At 37.4% G+C, this 17,418-nt stretch overlaps 1 protein-coding gene across 4 annotated transcripts in view; it reads left to right on the forward strand.

The window, feature by feature from the left end:
* The first annotated feature begins 85 nt into the window (after positions 1-85).
* LOC105081197 (ankyrin repeat domain-containing protein 26) overlaps positions 86-17,418 on the forward strand; it is a 48,750-nt gene continuing 31,417 nt past the window's right edge. Inside the window, exons 1-12 of one of the 4 annotated variants that reach the window (XM_074360197.1) lie at positions 86-329; positions 2,393-2,545; positions 3,156-3,207; positions 3,586-3,655; positions 6,328-6,388; positions 6,476-6,663; positions 7,942-8,071; positions 8,474-8,535; positions 11,021-11,114; positions 13,541-13,569; positions 13,753-13,825; positions 15,611-15,865. In XM_074360197.1, coding sequence (XP_074216298.1) covers positions 2,515-2,545; positions 3,156-3,207; positions 3,586-3,655; positions 6,328-6,388; positions 6,476-6,663; positions 7,942-8,071; positions 8,474-8,535; positions 11,021-11,114; positions 13,541-13,569; positions 13,753-13,825; positions 15,611-15,865 — 1,045 coding nt within the window. In that variant the 5' untranslated portion in view covers positions 86-329; positions 2,393-2,514. The remainder of the gene's footprint in view (positions 330-2,392; positions 2,546-3,155; positions 3,208-3,585; positions 3,656-6,327; positions 6,389-6,475; positions 6,664-7,941; positions 8,072-8,473; positions 8,536-11,020; positions 11,115-13,540; positions 13,570-13,752; positions 13,826-15,610; positions 15,866-17,418) is intronic. The other 3 variants (XM_074360196.1, XM_074360195.1, XM_074360198.1) reach the window with 3 other exon arrangements.

Consider the following 17,418-nt stretch of genomic DNA (forward strand, 5'->3'; position numbering starts at 1 on the left):
CTAGTTAACTTTTACTGAGCTGTACTGCACTCAGTTCATGACTACTTCACCTTACTTTTTTTCCTTTTTAAGTATACATCATAAATTTAAAAGTGTAGATTGTACAAATTTGAAATATATGGGACAATTGAAGTTTTGATATTACCTCTGATATTGTCTGAAATAATCTAAGAACTTAATATATTTGGTAATTGTTTTTCATATTAGCATTCAAGTACTAATATTTATTTATCACTTTATACATAGCCTTTACCAACTGATTGTCGACTACAGAGCCGGAAAGATACCGAATACTTCCCCTCAAAATAGCGACCTAGGACAGAGTTCTGGTAATAAGTTACTGTTGTTGGGCCCACCGTAGATACGGAAGTAAGATTGAGGAAATTTTGATAATGAAAGGGCAGTGATGAAAGCCAGTGTGTAAATTTCATGTATGTTTTTATTTTTTTAATTAACTTTTTCTTAATGGTCTAGTATTCAGAAGTATTTAAGAAGTTAATTGTAGGTAATTTAAAATCTGAGACAATATTGTCTTAAAAGAAATTCATTTGTTTAATCATGGCCCCTTAAATCCCATATTATATCTTTGTGTAGATATGAAAAACAGGTTTTTTTTAATTTGTTGTACATTTCCTGTAACATTATAACAAGTTGGCCTTGTTACAGAACTGGATCTTTAATTTTTACAGCAAATGGATTACATTGGGTAAATGAATGCTAGTTATTGCATAGTGATTAGTCTCACTAAAAAGTGATTGTCTTTAAAACTGGGAGCTCGGCAATACCTTCCTGGTGCTGTAAACAAATGGCCAACAATTAGAACTGCACAGCTGGGCCAGTGTGCAGCATACTAATAAGAGATTGTTTTTTTAAAGGTACCTAGTGATAGGGCAGAAGTCAGGAAAGCAGTGCCTTGTTGAGAAGCACTGGTTACTTTTCACATCATTACACGAACAAGGGTTCTCTCACCAATTTCATTCCTCAGAAGTGCAAACAATGAGATATGCTGCCTTCATGAGAGTCAGATGTTTTCTTCTTTTTTGGGGATACTTGTCATGAAACTATATTTTGTTAGAACAAGGTTTTCTATTGCCATTAGTTGAAGGATTGTCATAATAAGTATTCAAATAGCACAACTCAGGACTCAACAAATTGTAATAAAAGCACAGAAGTGCTTCACATAAAAAAAAAAAAGACGACTGTTGCCTAGGTGTGACCCCTCGCGTGCTGTTCAGTCTGAACTGTATGAGGGCACCTTTAACTTGGTAGACCTTGATCAAGCAAAGAACTTCTGTTGTAGGAAATACAAAGATGGAAAAGACAGAGTTTTGGTCTTCAAGGTGCTCATAACACAACAGAGTTGCCCCTGGTTAATGTGTTTTTTTTAACAGGACTTTCAAAGAAAACATTCTTATCTGTTAATTCATCCACTTAACAGATGACTATCAAGTGTGTTTTAGGTAGTAAGCACCACTCTGACGTTACAGAATGCAAACAGGTCAAAAGCACAGTTCCTGGCCTCCAGGAGCTTGTTACTGTCATCACCATTTTTATGATTGGCTTTACTTTATTCTGTGCTTACTGTGTCCCAGAGCCCACGAGGACTTTGTAACTGTCTTTATGTATTTTTTATTGGTATTTAACATGTGCCAAATACTTCAAGTCCATGGTGAGGAAAGAAGTTTTTTAAAAGTGTGTAGGATGTCAGGTAAGCCATGCAGAGCGAGTAGAAGTTTGCCAGGGAAGGAGGCAGAAGGGCCGTGTTTGGTGGGTGGAACATCTTTGAAGATTACATTTGGCAGAAAGGACAGCGGTGCAAAGGCTAAGATGTGCCAGTTAACTTTGCGGGATCTATGAGTTTCATTTTGTTGGTGCAGAAAGGATGCTGTAGGAATGATTGGGAACGAGGTGACTACCTAGCTCAGGCATGCTTCTGAAAGCCTTTCTAGTAGTATAGAAAGGAGGAGGTCTGCTGTAGACCTTGGGAAATTTGTCAGAATGCTTTTAGCTGCAAATAATAATAGGAGCCCTAAGTAACAGTGGCTACAGCAACAGGAGTCAGGATTGTTTAGAAGGTTTGGTGATGAAATCAGGATCCCAGATGCTGTCCCTCCCTCAGCTGTGAGGCTGCTGGTGTTTGATGTCGCCTTTCCTGGTCTGCTGATTAGCAGCAGCTCCAAGCATCATCTTCTCACATGACAATATCCGCAGGCGAGGAGGGCTGCTTCTCTCTGCATGTTTTCTGTAACTAGGAAGGAAACAGACGCTTCCGTAGACTTCCCCTAGCATCTTATTAGCTGGGCTACATCACATGCTCATTCCTAAAGCAGCCACTGGGAAAGGAAATGCAGTTACTGTGATGACCGTAAAACAATCATTTCTCTTTCTGCAGCTAAGGAGAGTTTACCTTCTTCTCATCCTGGGGCAGAAAATATCCAAGAAAAGTTGCAATTGTCCAGCAAGGACAACGAAGAAGAAGTGTTTGTTGAGTTGGGAACCAGCAATGGCAGCTGCATGGATTCAGTGAAGAATGTTGAGCAGAAGAGTAAGAAGATTCGATTTGAGTCTTAGGGTTTCCTGTTATGACATAAAGCAGGGATGCACAAGCTTTTTCTGTAAAGGGCCAGAGAGTCAGTATTTTAGGCCATGTGATGTCTGTCACATCCACTCATGTCTGCCATTGCAGTGTGAAAGCAGCCCTAGACCGTATGTGAGCGAATAGGGATGACCGTGCCCAGATAACACGAGGCTGACAAAGCCAAATGGTGGGGTGGGTTTGTCCCGTGGGTGTCGTCCAGAAATACCACGCTATGTAAGCTTGACACTGTCAGTTTATGATACTGATTCTACTAATGATTATCATTCTTTTGTGAGTCTCATAAAGTTTGGTTGGGATTTTGGTCCTTGAAAACAGCAGTTCACTTTAAAATACCAAATTTGGATAAACACCCTCTTTTTTTTGATAAATATAAAGGAGGGGAAGTGGTTTTTATGCATTAATTACCTACCAGGAGTATACCAGTATTCACTCAAGTGTGTAGTCTCCAGGTGTGGTCCCAATGGAATGCTTTTTAACAAAAACATTGGTCTTATACTTTCAATGTTCTGTGTTTTTCTATTGCCTGTATAAACTATTTTACTTTCTTCTTTAATAGAGATTTCAGTGACTAAGGTTGCACCGAGGTTTGAAGACATCTCTGTAAGCAGGTAGGATTTTATGGATTTTTAAAAATTACATGTTGACTAAGGGAACACAGAGAAAAGAAACAAGGCTTCTTGAGTGTCCTACTGTGGGTTAGACACCGTATTATGTACTTAGCATTTGTTACCTCATACAGTCCCCACAACAGCTTTGCAGAGTAGCTGTGCTGTTATAGCTTACTTCTAGTTAATTAGGCAACTGTAGTTTAAGGAGGTTGACTAGTTGACCCATGATACCATGGTTAACAAGTAGTTGAAATGTGACTTAACCATCAGGCAGCCTGGCTCCCAAATCTGCTTTCTCATCCCTCAGCATAGACTTGTGTGACTTGTTTGTTTAAAGAAATGAACTCACTCATTTTTGATGTGTATTTTTCTCCAAAGTATTTCACCCAAACATGATATTGATGATTCACTGCCTCCATCAGATGGTAACTTAGATCTTGCTCCCAAGGTAAAGTGTTTTCTTGTGAAATTAATTTTTCTGCTCTGAATTTAGTTCTGTGTAGTATTTTCTCTTAAAATTTAGCAGTGTTCTGCTTATCATTGTTTTATGTTTGTATGAGAAAGTTGGTCAGAGTAAACCATTTTATGAAAATATGGCAGGTTTTTTTTTTCTTTTTTTTTTTTTACTTTGATAAATACTGAAGATGAGGCTGAAGCAAAATGGACTAGAAAATAGATCGTGACAGGAAAATTGTATTGTGGAAAGGTTTCCCACAACAGAGGAGGTGTGAAGCTTGGCCAAGGATAAGGATTCTTTGACTTTCAAACCACACTGACAGCACTTGTATAATACTCGTGCCTCAGGGACATCTTCAGTGCACACAGCTACTTACTGTGATAATCATGGCCTCTTCCTGGGGCCTTTCAGTTCCAAAACTTACGTAGCATGTATCTTTTTTTTTCCCCCTTGGACACTTTTTATTTTGGTATCAGAGAGTTGTGAGGAAAGAGGGTTTTTTTTTGTTTTTTGTTTTTGTTTTTTTTTTTACTTTATTTCTATCTCTGGTTCTGCATTAAGACTAAAATAATAGTTGAAATTCTAGAAATTTAGAAATTAAAATTCTGTTTCTCAAAATCCATATTATAAAGAGATTCCTCTGTGTTTTCTAAATTATCCCATTACAAGTATATTCAAAACTCTGCGTCTAACTGAAGAATACATGTTTTTCCTAAAATAACAGCCAGCTTTAAAAGTAGACTCTTAATAACAACCATATGATGAAACCTATTTCAGAATTCTTCTGTATTACAGTTTTAAAAAGTATGTCCAGTCCTCGTGTCCCATTCTAAAATTTCAAGTTTCAGACATTTTGTAGTATAGTTATTTACATATTCATCTTATAGCCCCTGCATCAGTGTACACCGCTAGAGATTAGGGAACGTAATTGTGCATTTCCTGGAGCACCAAGAATGAGGTCTTAAATGTAAGAAGCATTTTATTATTTTTTGAATGTGAATGCATGAAGAGACATGGAATTCGGCATCATGCTGCACGTACTGTAACATGCACACTCTATCATAATGAAATCTGTTTGATGGTACAGGTAATATAATATGCGTACTATGTCATAATGAAATCTATTCAAATTCTAAAAATATGACTTAAATTTCTATTCCCTTTATTTAGGCTGTAAAAGTTCAGTTGTTATGAGAGGAAGTATGTCATAAATGCCAAGGAAGTAGATAAGAAGTATATGATAAGTAGGAAGAGGTTACAGTCTGTTTTTCAGTATCCACCAACTGTGAGCTTAGAATTTGAGATGAAAACTTTTTAACCTTCTTTTAGCCCCCTCTCATGTTCCATTAAATATATCTTTTCAAGCTATATATTATCCTTAGAATCCTGATTACCAGTTCTTTGTCTAGGTGGAAATTTGATATGTTAGGAACTTTCTAAAATCTATTTTTCTCTCTCTCTAGTAATAATTTGCAGCGTTCAGGTAGTGAGAGACGACCATGTTCAATTGAGTGACTGAGAGTGACAAAATTTAACTCTCACTTATAGTAGTATTTACAAACAAACAGTTGTAGAGTAATACAGGTCAGCATTATTGGGGATATACTATGAACAAAGGCCTTTGTTTTATATATATGTTTCATATATCATGTATTTTGATATTTTTATAAAACTTGAAGAATAATATATATACTTGCATATATAATTTATATGTTTTTATATATATAATAAAAAGGTAAAACAGAGGCTTTCACTCATGGTATATCCCTAACAATACTGATACATTCCTGATCTATTATATATAAATGCTAAAGTATATATATTTCTCCACATGCCTTGTTATACTTACATTTTCCTTTTTTTCTTGCCTTAAGTTTGTACTTGACTAGTCATGTCTCATTTTTTCTTTTCTTCCTCCTCCCCACTTTTTTTTTTTAATGGTTTGTCCCAAACCTAATATTTCTTTGCAGAAAACACTTCTTCAGTGTCTGTTCTTTCAGTCCATCTCACTCTGCCTCTGTGAACATATTTAGTGACAGTTTTCTGTTTACTATGTGTGTGGCTTTCACTCATGAGTCATTGCCCCTCAGAATTACTTTTGTTTTTATTCCTCTTTCTTAGAAGTAACTGAATTTGAACAATCATTTGTCTTTAGCTTTTTGGCGAATGGAATAGAAGTAGCTTATGCTGTTTGTTGTTCTAACTCATCCAAATAAGATACTGCTAAAAAGTAAACTCTCATATTTCCCCCATGAGAGATCATTCACACATATATAAATCATGCAAGCATATTTCAAAATATAACAATTACTTTAAATTTCTTAATGTTAGTTTTTTCAATAGGACTGTAAACTATGAGGGATAAGTTTTTGTTCTAGATCATTTTGGTCAAGAAAGTCATCTAATGGATACCATAGTGTTTGTATAATAATCAGTGAGGGGTAAAGAAAGTAACATTTTGTTACCCCTGAGGTCATCTCTCATCATCCTCACCCCATGAGAAGATGTAGGTTGGTAACTGACAGACCCAGGACTTGAATCCATATCTGAATGACTCCAAAGCCAGCGCTCTTTGTGTTAGATCATCTAGGAATGGGGAATGTTACAGTTACTTTTTTCAATTTCGTATTTGTTGTTCTTAAAGCTGCTATTTTCTTCTCTAGAAAGTCCGGCATCCAAGATTCGCAAAGCTAATTCAGGCCTGGGAAGAACCCATGATAAACAGTAAGTTATTTGAAGACTGTCTTTTTGTGTTTTCACTGATGAGAAATTACAGATAATTCCATCTACCATACCTTGTTTTCACTACAGCAGAGGCAAAAGATGGTGTTTTGAAACCAGGAACTAGCACCTTCATTGAGGACAATAATTCTAATAATGAAAATGAAGATGCGGTTAGAACCTTTTCCCAACCATCAAGTGAAGTTTCAAGCTTTTCTCATCCTGCCTTCCCAGCACCGGCACCTCTCACATCTTCAGCAGTCCTTGGTGTTACAGAGGTAAGTCGTTTTGTTTTTAACTTTTCCTTCTTGTGCTTTTTCACTTACCGTCCCCCTGATTCTCATGGGGATGAAAAGGATCCTACACAGGAATGGAAGTCCTCAAGATCACAAGAGAAAACAGTGTGATAACAAGAGAGGTACACGTGCAGGACTGAGATTTGTAAAGGTTGGTGGCAATAAACAGTTCTCAAATATGCCATTAAGAAAAGAAAGAATAAGAAAGCAACTGGAAAGAACGGCTGGAGGAAAGAACGGCTGGATGAATATGAAGATGGGCAGGGGTACAAAGGGGAAAGATTCATCTAATAAGGACAAGATAAATGAGTGTCAAAATGAGAGAGATGATTATACAAAAAAACAGCAGAAATAGTGGGGTTAAGTGAGAGCAGGAATTCTATAGTACAAATTATGATAGAAATTATCTCAAATTCAAATTAAGAGAAGGAAAAGTCAGCTCATGGAAAAAAGTGCTCAGACTCTTCTGAAGGACATATAGCTGATTTTATGAACAGCAGAAAGAAAATTTGATCCTCACCTTTTTTCTTTTTGGTTATAGAAGTTTGTTTTTTAATTCAAATGTAGTTGTTGTACAGTATTATATGAGTTACAGGTGTGCAGTAAAGTGATCTGGTTATACATACCTATGTATATATCTAATTCTTTTTCTTTCTTTTCCATTGTAGTTGTGAGATATTGAATATAGATCCCAATGGAAGTTAGTTTTAACTTGAAGTTATTTCTTGTTTTAGAAATCCTCACATTTAAATTGATGAAGTGATGTCTTATATTTAATCCAGCAAATTTTGTCTCTCCATTCCGTCCCCAGTAACTGAGTTCTAGTTTTCCATGTGACTTCTCATGCTGTTTCACACCTCGACCTTCTGCTCAGGCTGCCCTTTTTAGAACCCCCTTCATGTCTGCTCTTTGCACTGGGTCTGTCATTTAAGACACAGTCTTGTCTTCCCAGCGTTCCCAGAGCTATTGACACGCAGCAAGTCTCTTCTCTCCTTTGTGCCCTTACTGTGTCTGTTCACTGCAGGTGTAGAGCTGTTGAATGATACTTGTCTGTGTTGATTCATTTTCATGTGTCTCTACCTCCCCTAGAATATAGAGCAGAATCTGTCTTTTATGTAGATTGCCAGCTTCTCCCAGGGTAATGCCTATGATCTGATGCATACAGTAAATATATGTTGTCTTCCTGACTGAATGACCAAGTGTAGGAATATGATGTTTTCTGAAGTTGGGTTTTTGTTACATTTTGTTTTGTTTTTATAGGAAGAAACAACAAAGCCGAAAACTGGGGGAAAAGAGAATGGCACTCGGACTATCAACAGTGTTGTAAAGGAGCAAGCAGATCATAGCAAATTGATTTCTGTTGATGGAGTACACAAAAGTGACAGAGGTGGTAAGTCAGTGAGCATCTATGGATTTTCTTCTCTGTTTAAAACTAATGTGGTTGGAGGGGGGAGGGTATAGCTCAATGGGAGAGCGCATGCCTAGCATGCACGAGGTCCTGGGTTCAATTCCCAGTGCCGCCATGAAAAAAACAAAAAAGCTAGTGTAAAAAATCTAAAGTGTGTAGATCCAAATATGATATCCATTTCTTAAGTGTTTTTCTTTTGCCGTCTTCTTTCATAAATACCCCAACTACGACCAAGTTTTCTTCCAGAAAATGCTTCAACCTTCTGAAATTCTTTTCTGCCACTTTAATTTATTGACATATTCATGAATCAAGATAGACATATATATATTTAAACTTCCCAGTGGTATGTGTTCTCATTAATGTATTCGTGACTGCATTTTGTAGGTGCAACTTCAGCTTTAGGATTAGAAGAAAAGGAAGATGTCAAATCACCCTTGGATTCTGAGGTGCTGCCTTCTATTATTATTTTCAGATATAAGCATTGCGTGATATTAAAACATAAATGGAGGGATGTTCTGACTTCACTTTCTCACTTCTGCATTTTCCCAGCAAAATTTTTTCCTCATTTTAACCCACACTTAGTAAAGTCATTCCGTGCTACATGTCATACCACTGCAGAGTGCACTTCTGTTAATTTTCCAGACTCACATAATGAAACTGGTGTATGTAGTGCAAAAGCCAAGGCTTAGAAGTCACAGGGAATCGGTTTGGGTTCTGAAGTTACCTTTTCTAAAAACTAAAAATAATTCTTGGTCAGCCTGTGACCAGATGTTTGTTTCTTTGTTATAAATGAATGTGTAAAACTCCTAGTGAGATTGAGAGAGAAACAGGTTGTACTAAAAAAAAAAAAAAACGGTGTTTTTGTTTGTTTGTTTAACCACTTTGTCCTTGAAAAGACAGTGCCTGTGACTTGAAAGTACTATTATATTTGGATTGTCAAGTAGATCTGCAATGAACATTTCAGGAGAAGCAAAAGCATGGGGAATAGTAATAAATATGTGGGGTTAAAATACCAGCAGTTTGGTTTAGTGATGTTTTACTGAGGACAGCACATTTTGGGTAGGGAAAATAGCGTGCACTGAGTACCTCTATGGCGACCGGACTTCAAGGAAGCTAAGTGCAGGGTAGTGATGACCTATTCCAAGGTGACAGCCATGGAAAGAGGTAAGAAGAGCCTGAACTCTTGGATCTCGGCAGCTCCTGCCTAGTGGCACAGCACTGTATTTGAAGTCAGCAGACGTAGCATCCTGGTTCTGACCCACTGTGGGATCTTGGAAAAACTTGTCTGACTTATTTGAATGTCAGTGACCTCGTTCAAAAACATGGTACTGATACCTACCTCTCAGGTTGTGTGTCATGAGCAAAACTGGTAACAAATGTGAAAACACGTTGTCAACTGTAAAGGGTGCTATAGAAATGTAAGAGAATGAGCACAGTGGCCACTAGGGACCTAGTGAAATGCTGAGGACACTTTTTTAAAATCTGAAGAACAATAAAATGGGAAAGTTAGAGTGGGCGCGGGGATTTCTCATTTGGGCTATGTTGAGTGTCGGTAGACTATTATCGGACATCTCCGATAGGTATATAGTGCTTTGGTACTTGAAGCCCTCTGGGGAATTTAGACGTTTTGACCTTAAATAAATTCCTGTTCCTGAACACCAGCTATGCACCAGGCAGTTAGACACTGAATGTTGCAGTTGAGGGGTTAGGCTGTAGTGGCAGGAACAGAAGAACAAATAAACAGGAACCCTTTATCAGGGACAGTAAGTCCTTCACATAAGGAACGTGGAGAGCGTTAGGTTAGACAACAGTGGGGGAGTTTGTAGTTAGGACGGGGGTGGAGTAAGGGTGGAATTTAGGTAGTCAGAAAAGAGCTGAGTGTGACCAAAGCTGCCAGATGATGGACAGGAAGGAGCCAGTCACACAAAGGTCCAGGGGAGGGATGTTCCAGACAGAACAGCGGGTCCCGTCTGCTCATCATGGTGCTCCAGCATCTTGGAGTGGCCAGGAAGCAGTGAGTGGGTAACCGTCCTTAGAATCACTGTTATTGCTGTGTGTAGAGAAGAGAGAATGTGCATCATAAGGGCCTGGCACATGCGGGTGGTCGCTAAACAGTGTTCTTATTCTTCCCTTGTTAAAGTAAAGCTTATGGTACTTTTTTGAAGAGCTGCATAGCTACATTTAAAATTTTTCTGCTGTTAATTTAAACAAATGTTTTTCTTTCTACTTTGGTACTTTATTCAACTATTTTCCCTATCAATAAAAGTTTTATCAAATAATAGATTCTGCTAAGCCTTTGTTTACTGAAATGTAGCAGTTTCCACAGTGTTCTGTTAATACTCAACATGACAGACTCGAAGGCTTCTTTTCATGTCGTGTGTTATTTTAATACTAAACAAAATATGTGTACTAAGAAACATTTTAAATTTATAGCACATTTATTAAAGAATATTTAAATATGTATATTTTTAATTGTATTTTTTATTGAAGTGTAGTCAGTTTATAATGTTAGCTTCAAGTGTACTGCAAAGCAATTCAGTTACACATATAAAAATACATATTTTTTTCAAACGTCCTCTTCTTTTGTCGAGGAATGCAAAATGGAATTAGGTGTTTTGAAGTTAATTCTTTGTTGAAATCTGCATGTAAGTCAGTATTTTGTCTGTGAAAATATTTGCTCTAGATTTCCATGCTCAGTTTACAGAGTCAAAAGCCAACTGAAGATAAAAGATAGACTTGATCTGAAGAGTGTATATGAAATTTTCTATTTAAATGTTTGGGTTTCCAGGATATGCTTATTTTGTTTTCGAGTCTAATTGCTTTTAAAGTAGGAAATTAAAAAAAGAATAATAAGGTAGGAAACGCAGGTATTTTCTTAGAAAGGGATCAGGAAATCTTTATGTAATTCATTATTAATATTAATTTTAACAGAGTATCTCCGAGATTCAACTTCTGAACTGTGTTGATAATTTATCTGGAGCTGCAGGTCGAGGAGAAAAAAATACATTAAATGGACAAATAGAAAGTAAGTACTGTATTTTATTTAAAAAAAAGTCATTTTACAGAACGTTGATTTAAAACATGGATTTGCATCTATTCTCTCAGCCAAAGAAAATCACCTGTTGAACATATAGTGAGAAAAAAGAGGAGAAAAGGAAGTAAATTGTATATCTTACCAGGTGTCAGCAACAGATTAAACTAGAATGCTGTTTAAGGAGCTCAGTTGTTAGCTTTCTTTCAAGATGCTCTGTGACCTGAGGACAGTCAGGAAACCAGGAGGAGGGAAGGAGGGAGTGAAGAATGAGGGAGGTAGAGAGGACGGGACTAAATGAAGGAAAAAGGGGGGGGTCCCTGGCAGGAGTTGGTAATGTAGAATAGTTCTTTAGAAGAAGGAAGAGAAGAGTGTTTGAAATGAGACAGGTATGAAGTGAGCTGCTTCCAGCACCAAAGCTTGTCCGGGAAGCACAGCAGGATGTCTCACTCCCTCGTCCCCCCGACCATTAGGAAGGCGGCGAGGACGGCGGTACCTGATCATGCAGAGCTGGTGTGCCTGCCGTGGGTGAGCACAGGCGTGTGTGGTCAGCTGTCAATGTCTGGACCTTTGTGTCATGCAGCGTGTTGCTGCCTTATAGGATGGTGTCTCATAGGCCAACAGAAGAGTGGGAAAGAGGAAGAGAGCAGGGTGCCTTCCGGGGAGGTCAGGGGAGCTGGAGCCTGGTAAAGAGTCCCCTGAAAAGTCTGCAACTCCTGATGCAGCTTTTGGGGAAGTGTTACAGTGAGACGCATGCGGCTGGATTTCAGAGGGATGAGTTAAGTCCGAGTGCTGTAGAAGCAGACTCGGTATAGACTGGAGTTTCTCAAATTTTAGTCACCTAGGGACCCAGTGAAAAGTGCACATTCTGAGCAGTGGGTCTGCGTTTCTAACAAGCTCTTAGGTGATGCCCTTGTTTCTGGTCTTCAGATCACACTCAGAGGGTAGACTTGTGTTTACAGGAGTCTGGAAGAAGAGCCACTGGGGAGTTAAAGACAACAGCAACAAGGAAAAGCATGATTTTGTTTTTCTTTCTGAGCACGTTCATAGCCAGAGGGAGGCAAAGAGTTGAAGTAGAAATTAGAGATGTAAGATAGTGCTGCTAAGCAGAGAGGAAAAAGAAGTGGTGGGGATCGTCCATCAAAAGAATAGAAAAGGGGAAGAATTAAGACCACAGGTGTAGATGTACCTTTGAAGAGGAAAGTGAAAGGAAGGAAGGAGGAAAAAAAGGCAGCAGGTAGGTGATCTTGGAATTGAGGAGGAAACTTGAGAGAACTCCTTTTCGATGGCGTCAGTGTATTTGCACTGAAGCCAGATTAGATCATTGCCACTCCAGAGAATACTGGAATCAGGAGGGGGCCTAGAATTGGGGTAAACCACAGCCACTCCTCCTATCAGGCTTCGAAGATATATGTTGTATTGGTATTTGTTATTCAAATGAGATTAACTTGAATATGAAGCATTGACTGCTTTTTTTTTGTTTGTTTCAGGATACCTAATTTTTTGATAAGATAGTTGTTTCACAAAAATCCTTGTAAACATTAGCCTGATTTACCAAACCAAACTAATTTTGGAAACAAAAGAAATTACTAGGGTTCATTCCATAAATGCTAACGTTGTTATTTTCAGTGAATACGGCACAGGTTTTGAAATATAAAAGACTTTTAGTATCTAATAATTCTGTGGCAATTAAAATTTTTTTTGATCACCAGATTTCAATATTGAAAACTCAGTATACTTTCTTTCTTGCATGAGTGGATCAAGAAACTTGGATGGCTAGAGGATCCAAGAAATGTAGGCATACCAACAGCCCATGTGGGTATGGGAAAAATATTTTTATGAACTATTATTCTACAAGTGTGTATCCAAGCCGATCAATTCATATCACTTTCTCTGACGAGAAGTGAATTGCACATACAAATGGACTGCCGTCACAGCTGTGGACTTCCTAAATCGCAGAACGAATTGAAGAGTATGATAAGTACTTGTAGACTCATGGTGTCAGGCGCACGAAAGATGTGCTGCTGCGTTTTACCGTCAGCTTTCACATTTGTCTTCTTGGAGCCGTGACTTGTTCCTCTGATTGGAGATCGCGTTTCTCCTCCTCAGGCAGCAAGTTCACACTGGTACATGTGCACGTTTCTGTTTTATAAATAAGTCACTTGAAACATAATCGTGCTTTTGAGATCTTAAGTGCATGTTCTGTTAAGCCTGTATTCCTGCTCTTCATTGAGTGTCTATAATGGACTCATGTTTCTGTCTTGTTGCTGTCCTAACTGCCCCTGAAAAACAAGACACCGAAACCTAACGTGTCCATTTCCAAAGCAAGCATGAGGATTGCACTCAGTACTAACTGTGTGAATGGATAGTTGGCTTTCATATTTACATATAATCGATTATGTGTCCCTTTTGGCTTTTAGATTCTACTGAAAAATATCCTCACTTGAAGGTAAAAACTTTTATACTTTTATCTTGATTTTTTTTTTTTAATGAGGGTACTGGGAATTTAGCTTAGGACCTCATGCACTGCTAAGCAGGCACTCTACCACTGAGCTAGACCCCCCCCCCGAATTATTACTACAGATTGTATCAAATGTACATTATTAATCGGTTTGTTTCAAAAACCATTCAGCCTGCAGTTGGAGTGAAAGATTCTGTTCCTAATAAAACAGGAGAAATGAAGAATTTACAAACATTCAAATCAGGTAAATTTTGCAATACAAATTTAAGTCTGAAGAGAAGTACAGTCTTCTTATTCCTAATTCCTTTTATTTCTTCAAATTTAATTGAAAGATGACATAAATGCGGCAGATGTTATTATTGGTATCCATGTTTGAAAAATATATATAAGCATAAGAAATAGACTTTTAAAATGTCAGCTTTGACTTGGATGTTTCTGTTGATGCTGGGAGACACTAAAGTGCTCAGCTTGGAGTCCCTATACTTCTCAGGGATTCTGAGAGATTGATTATTAGGTTCTAAGATTTTTCCAGAGTTTTAAAATGCTTAATTGAATTCTGACCTTTATGTAGGGTAAAGCTTCACTTGCTAACATGTCAGTCATATTTGACTTTATTTCATCTAGTGCTATCACATTGATGATATTTATTTATTTCTGTATTTATTTATTAATGAAGGTCCTAGGGATTGAACCCAGAACCTTGTGCATGCTAAGCATGTGCTCTACCACAGAGTTATTTCCCTAGCCCAAAGGTCTTAAGCCAACTGGATGTTTTGATTAGCATGCTCTCTCTCTCTCTCTCCCTCTCCCTCTCTCTCTCTCTCTCTCTCTCTCTGTGTGTGTGTGGTGTCTTTGATTATTAAAAATGATGGAAGTAATTAGTCCTACCTTAATGTTTGGTAGATACGATCTTTTAAAACAATAATCCTAAAAGTTTTTGGATTTAGGATATTTTTTATACTATTAAAAATTATTGAGAATTCTGAAGAACTTTTAAGTGGGTTGTATCTATTGATGTTTAGTATATTAGAAAATAGAACTGAAAAATTAAAAAACAAGCACACACAAACATTCCATTAGCCATTAGAGCTATGATGTTACCACATGTCATGTGTCTGGAAACCTCCACTGCACACTTAACAAAAAATGAGAATGAAAATAGCATTCAGTATTATTGTGAAAATAGTTTTGACCTCCTGGACTCCCTAGATGGAGGGAACATGGGGCTTCAGGGCTTCTCAGATGACACTTGAGAACTGCTGTTTTAAACAGGGTTCATGGGTGTGAAATAATAAAGGGGCCCTTGTGATGAAGTGGGCTTTAAAGTTCACTTATACATTTCTTGCCTTTTTTTCTTTAACTTGTCTTAAAAAGTTTGAATCTGACAACTTAATTCTTTTTAAAAAAGGAAAACATTTTTGTTATATATTTCCTGTCTCATGGCACTCTGTACTCTTTGGACCTAGTTTGTACTTAGATTTACCCTATTTTTATATGGAAAAAATTAGTCACTCAAGGCTATCCTTTCTTATATAAATTTATGATGTTTATCCACGGCTTAAGAATTCTGAAGATATTGGTACATTGAGGAAAGACTGTCTCATTGTAATTTAAGTAGTACCATTCAGTAAAAGTTTTCTTAAAGCCCACGTCTCTAGGACTCAATACTGTCATGCATATTTAAACATCCAGTAAATGGCTGGTTAGACATACATTTTGTTAATGAAAAAATTCATATGTTGAAGAATCATAATTATTCCTAAAGCTCTTATGGAATATTGACTGTTTTATAGAGAGTGGTGAGTGAATCCAAATTAGTAATACTAGAAAATTAAACTTAGAAAAAAGAGACAGTGGTTCCCTTTATGAACAGCAATGACATGTAAAGTACAACCAGCTGGGAAGGAGCAGTGTGTTTGGGGGAGAGGAGGGCGTGGGGCTGCGGACGTGGGGCTGCTGCTCTGGGAAGAGAATTTGTAAAAGTTTGTATTGTTATTCACATTCTAATAAGTGGAAACTTTGTTTTCAGGTTCTTCAGACTGGGATTCTACTCGTCTGAGCCTCAATAATAAGGCTGGTCAAAGAGCCGAGCATTTGAAAGTTGACAAATGTCCGTTGGTATCACAATCAGTGACCACAAACCAGTCAGCACCCACAGAACTGAGGCAGACGGCCCTGGTAGATAAAGACCGGGTGAATATTGGAGCCGTGTCTCTGTCAGAAAATGCAGCGCTCCGTGGCCTGTGTGAGTCACAGCTGCCAGAGAAGAGAAGCAGCAAAGAAGGTAATAAAGCAGCATAGAGAATTAGCCATAGTCTACCTGTGCGTGGCTTCACCACACTCCGACTTTGCAGAAATCATTTTGTGGCAGGATCTCCTTTGTGTTTACTCCTTTTATGCAACCTACAACCAGACAATACCTTTTGGCATGACATTTACATTCATCCTCTGACCAAAGCAACATATTAAATAGCAAAGAGAATTAGGTGAAAGTAAGTTCGTTCAGAGTAGTATTTAGCACACTCCTGAGAGTGGGTAGGAGGATGATGTCTAGAGCTTTGTGAGTAGTTGGGAAACCTAGGTGGACATCCAAGATTCCCTTCTCAAAGTATGGTTTCTTAGCTTTATTTTTATCTAGCTCTGAATTTATAAATATTTGTTATAGCTATAGTCAGTGTAACTGAGAAAGCACCTCTGCAACTAAATATCAAAGTATTTCTAGTATATTCTCTGCCTTTCTGTATTTTAGAAGTGGCTTTCCCAGCAGTAGTGGCAGTCATTGGGATTTTGCTACACAGGACCTCCTTCTTAACTGTGTCCACACAGTATATCAGCTTGTTTTATTATTTTTAATGGATTGATGGGTTGAAAAGGATATTGGTTTTTAAGGAGTGCTTTATCACTTAAAAATAATATATGGGATATCAATTCTAATTCTTCTAGGATACCCAGTCTGTTGATTAACCATATCTAATATGGGTTCTACTTTATATACCAATGAATTTAGTGCCTTAATCAGTGATATAATCAGAGCTGTAGTAATAAGTCATACAATATTTTTTCTGCTCCTATAGTTTTATCTTTTCTTTCCTTACCTGCAGAATTAATGTTGTATTTACAAAAGATTCTCAGTTATCTCCTATAGTAGTGACTACAAGCTCTAAACTCAAAGTTTTTCTAATAAATACTGTTTATACACAGATACTTTTAAGAGTTTGTCCTCTACAGCATGGGAGCAAAGAGGATAGACATGTAAAGAAATAGTTTACAGTTCAGCTGGTGAAGACACACTAGAAAAATCTGTGAGGTACCAAGGTAGCTCCAAGGAAAGAGATCCCTGTGTCTCTGTGGAAAGACAGCTGCAATCAAGGAGGACTTCACAGAGCAGCTGAGTCTTCAAAGAGGAAAAGGAACTTGTCAGAACAATAGAGGGAAACATTTCAGGTTAAGGAAAGATAAAAGCATAAAAAGTAACAGTAATTTTGGAAACCATGAATAACATTGCTCTTGAAGCTTGGTATGTTGTTAAAAAGGTACTGTTAGGAGGGGAGAATAGAGTCTATCGTGACTTTGTATATTTCTACTGTATTTTTAAATTTTGTTTTATTTCTCTTTATTTTGTTCATGTCTGGTGAATCAATTTGTGAGTGAAACTTTGAGATGTTTGTATGCCTTTATCTGGTAACATCTAGTATTTCCCAAATAGTTTGTTGAAGTTTTAGATAGTTAGAAGTAGTTCTTAAAGAAGTAAATATCCAGCTAAAGATTAAGCTTAATTTAAACTGTCAATTGATGAAATGTTTATGTTTTTATAAAGATGATGCCTTTTATCTAGCT

The sequence above is a fragment of the Camelus bactrianus genome, unplaced genomic scaffold, assembly GCF_048773025.1.
Source record: "Camelus bactrianus isolate YW-2024 breed Bactrian camel unplaced genomic scaffold, ASM4877302v1 HiC_scaffold_41, whole genome shotgun sequence".
NCBI lineage: Eukaryota > Metazoa > Chordata > Mammalia > Artiodactyla > Camelidae > Camelus > Camelus bactrianus.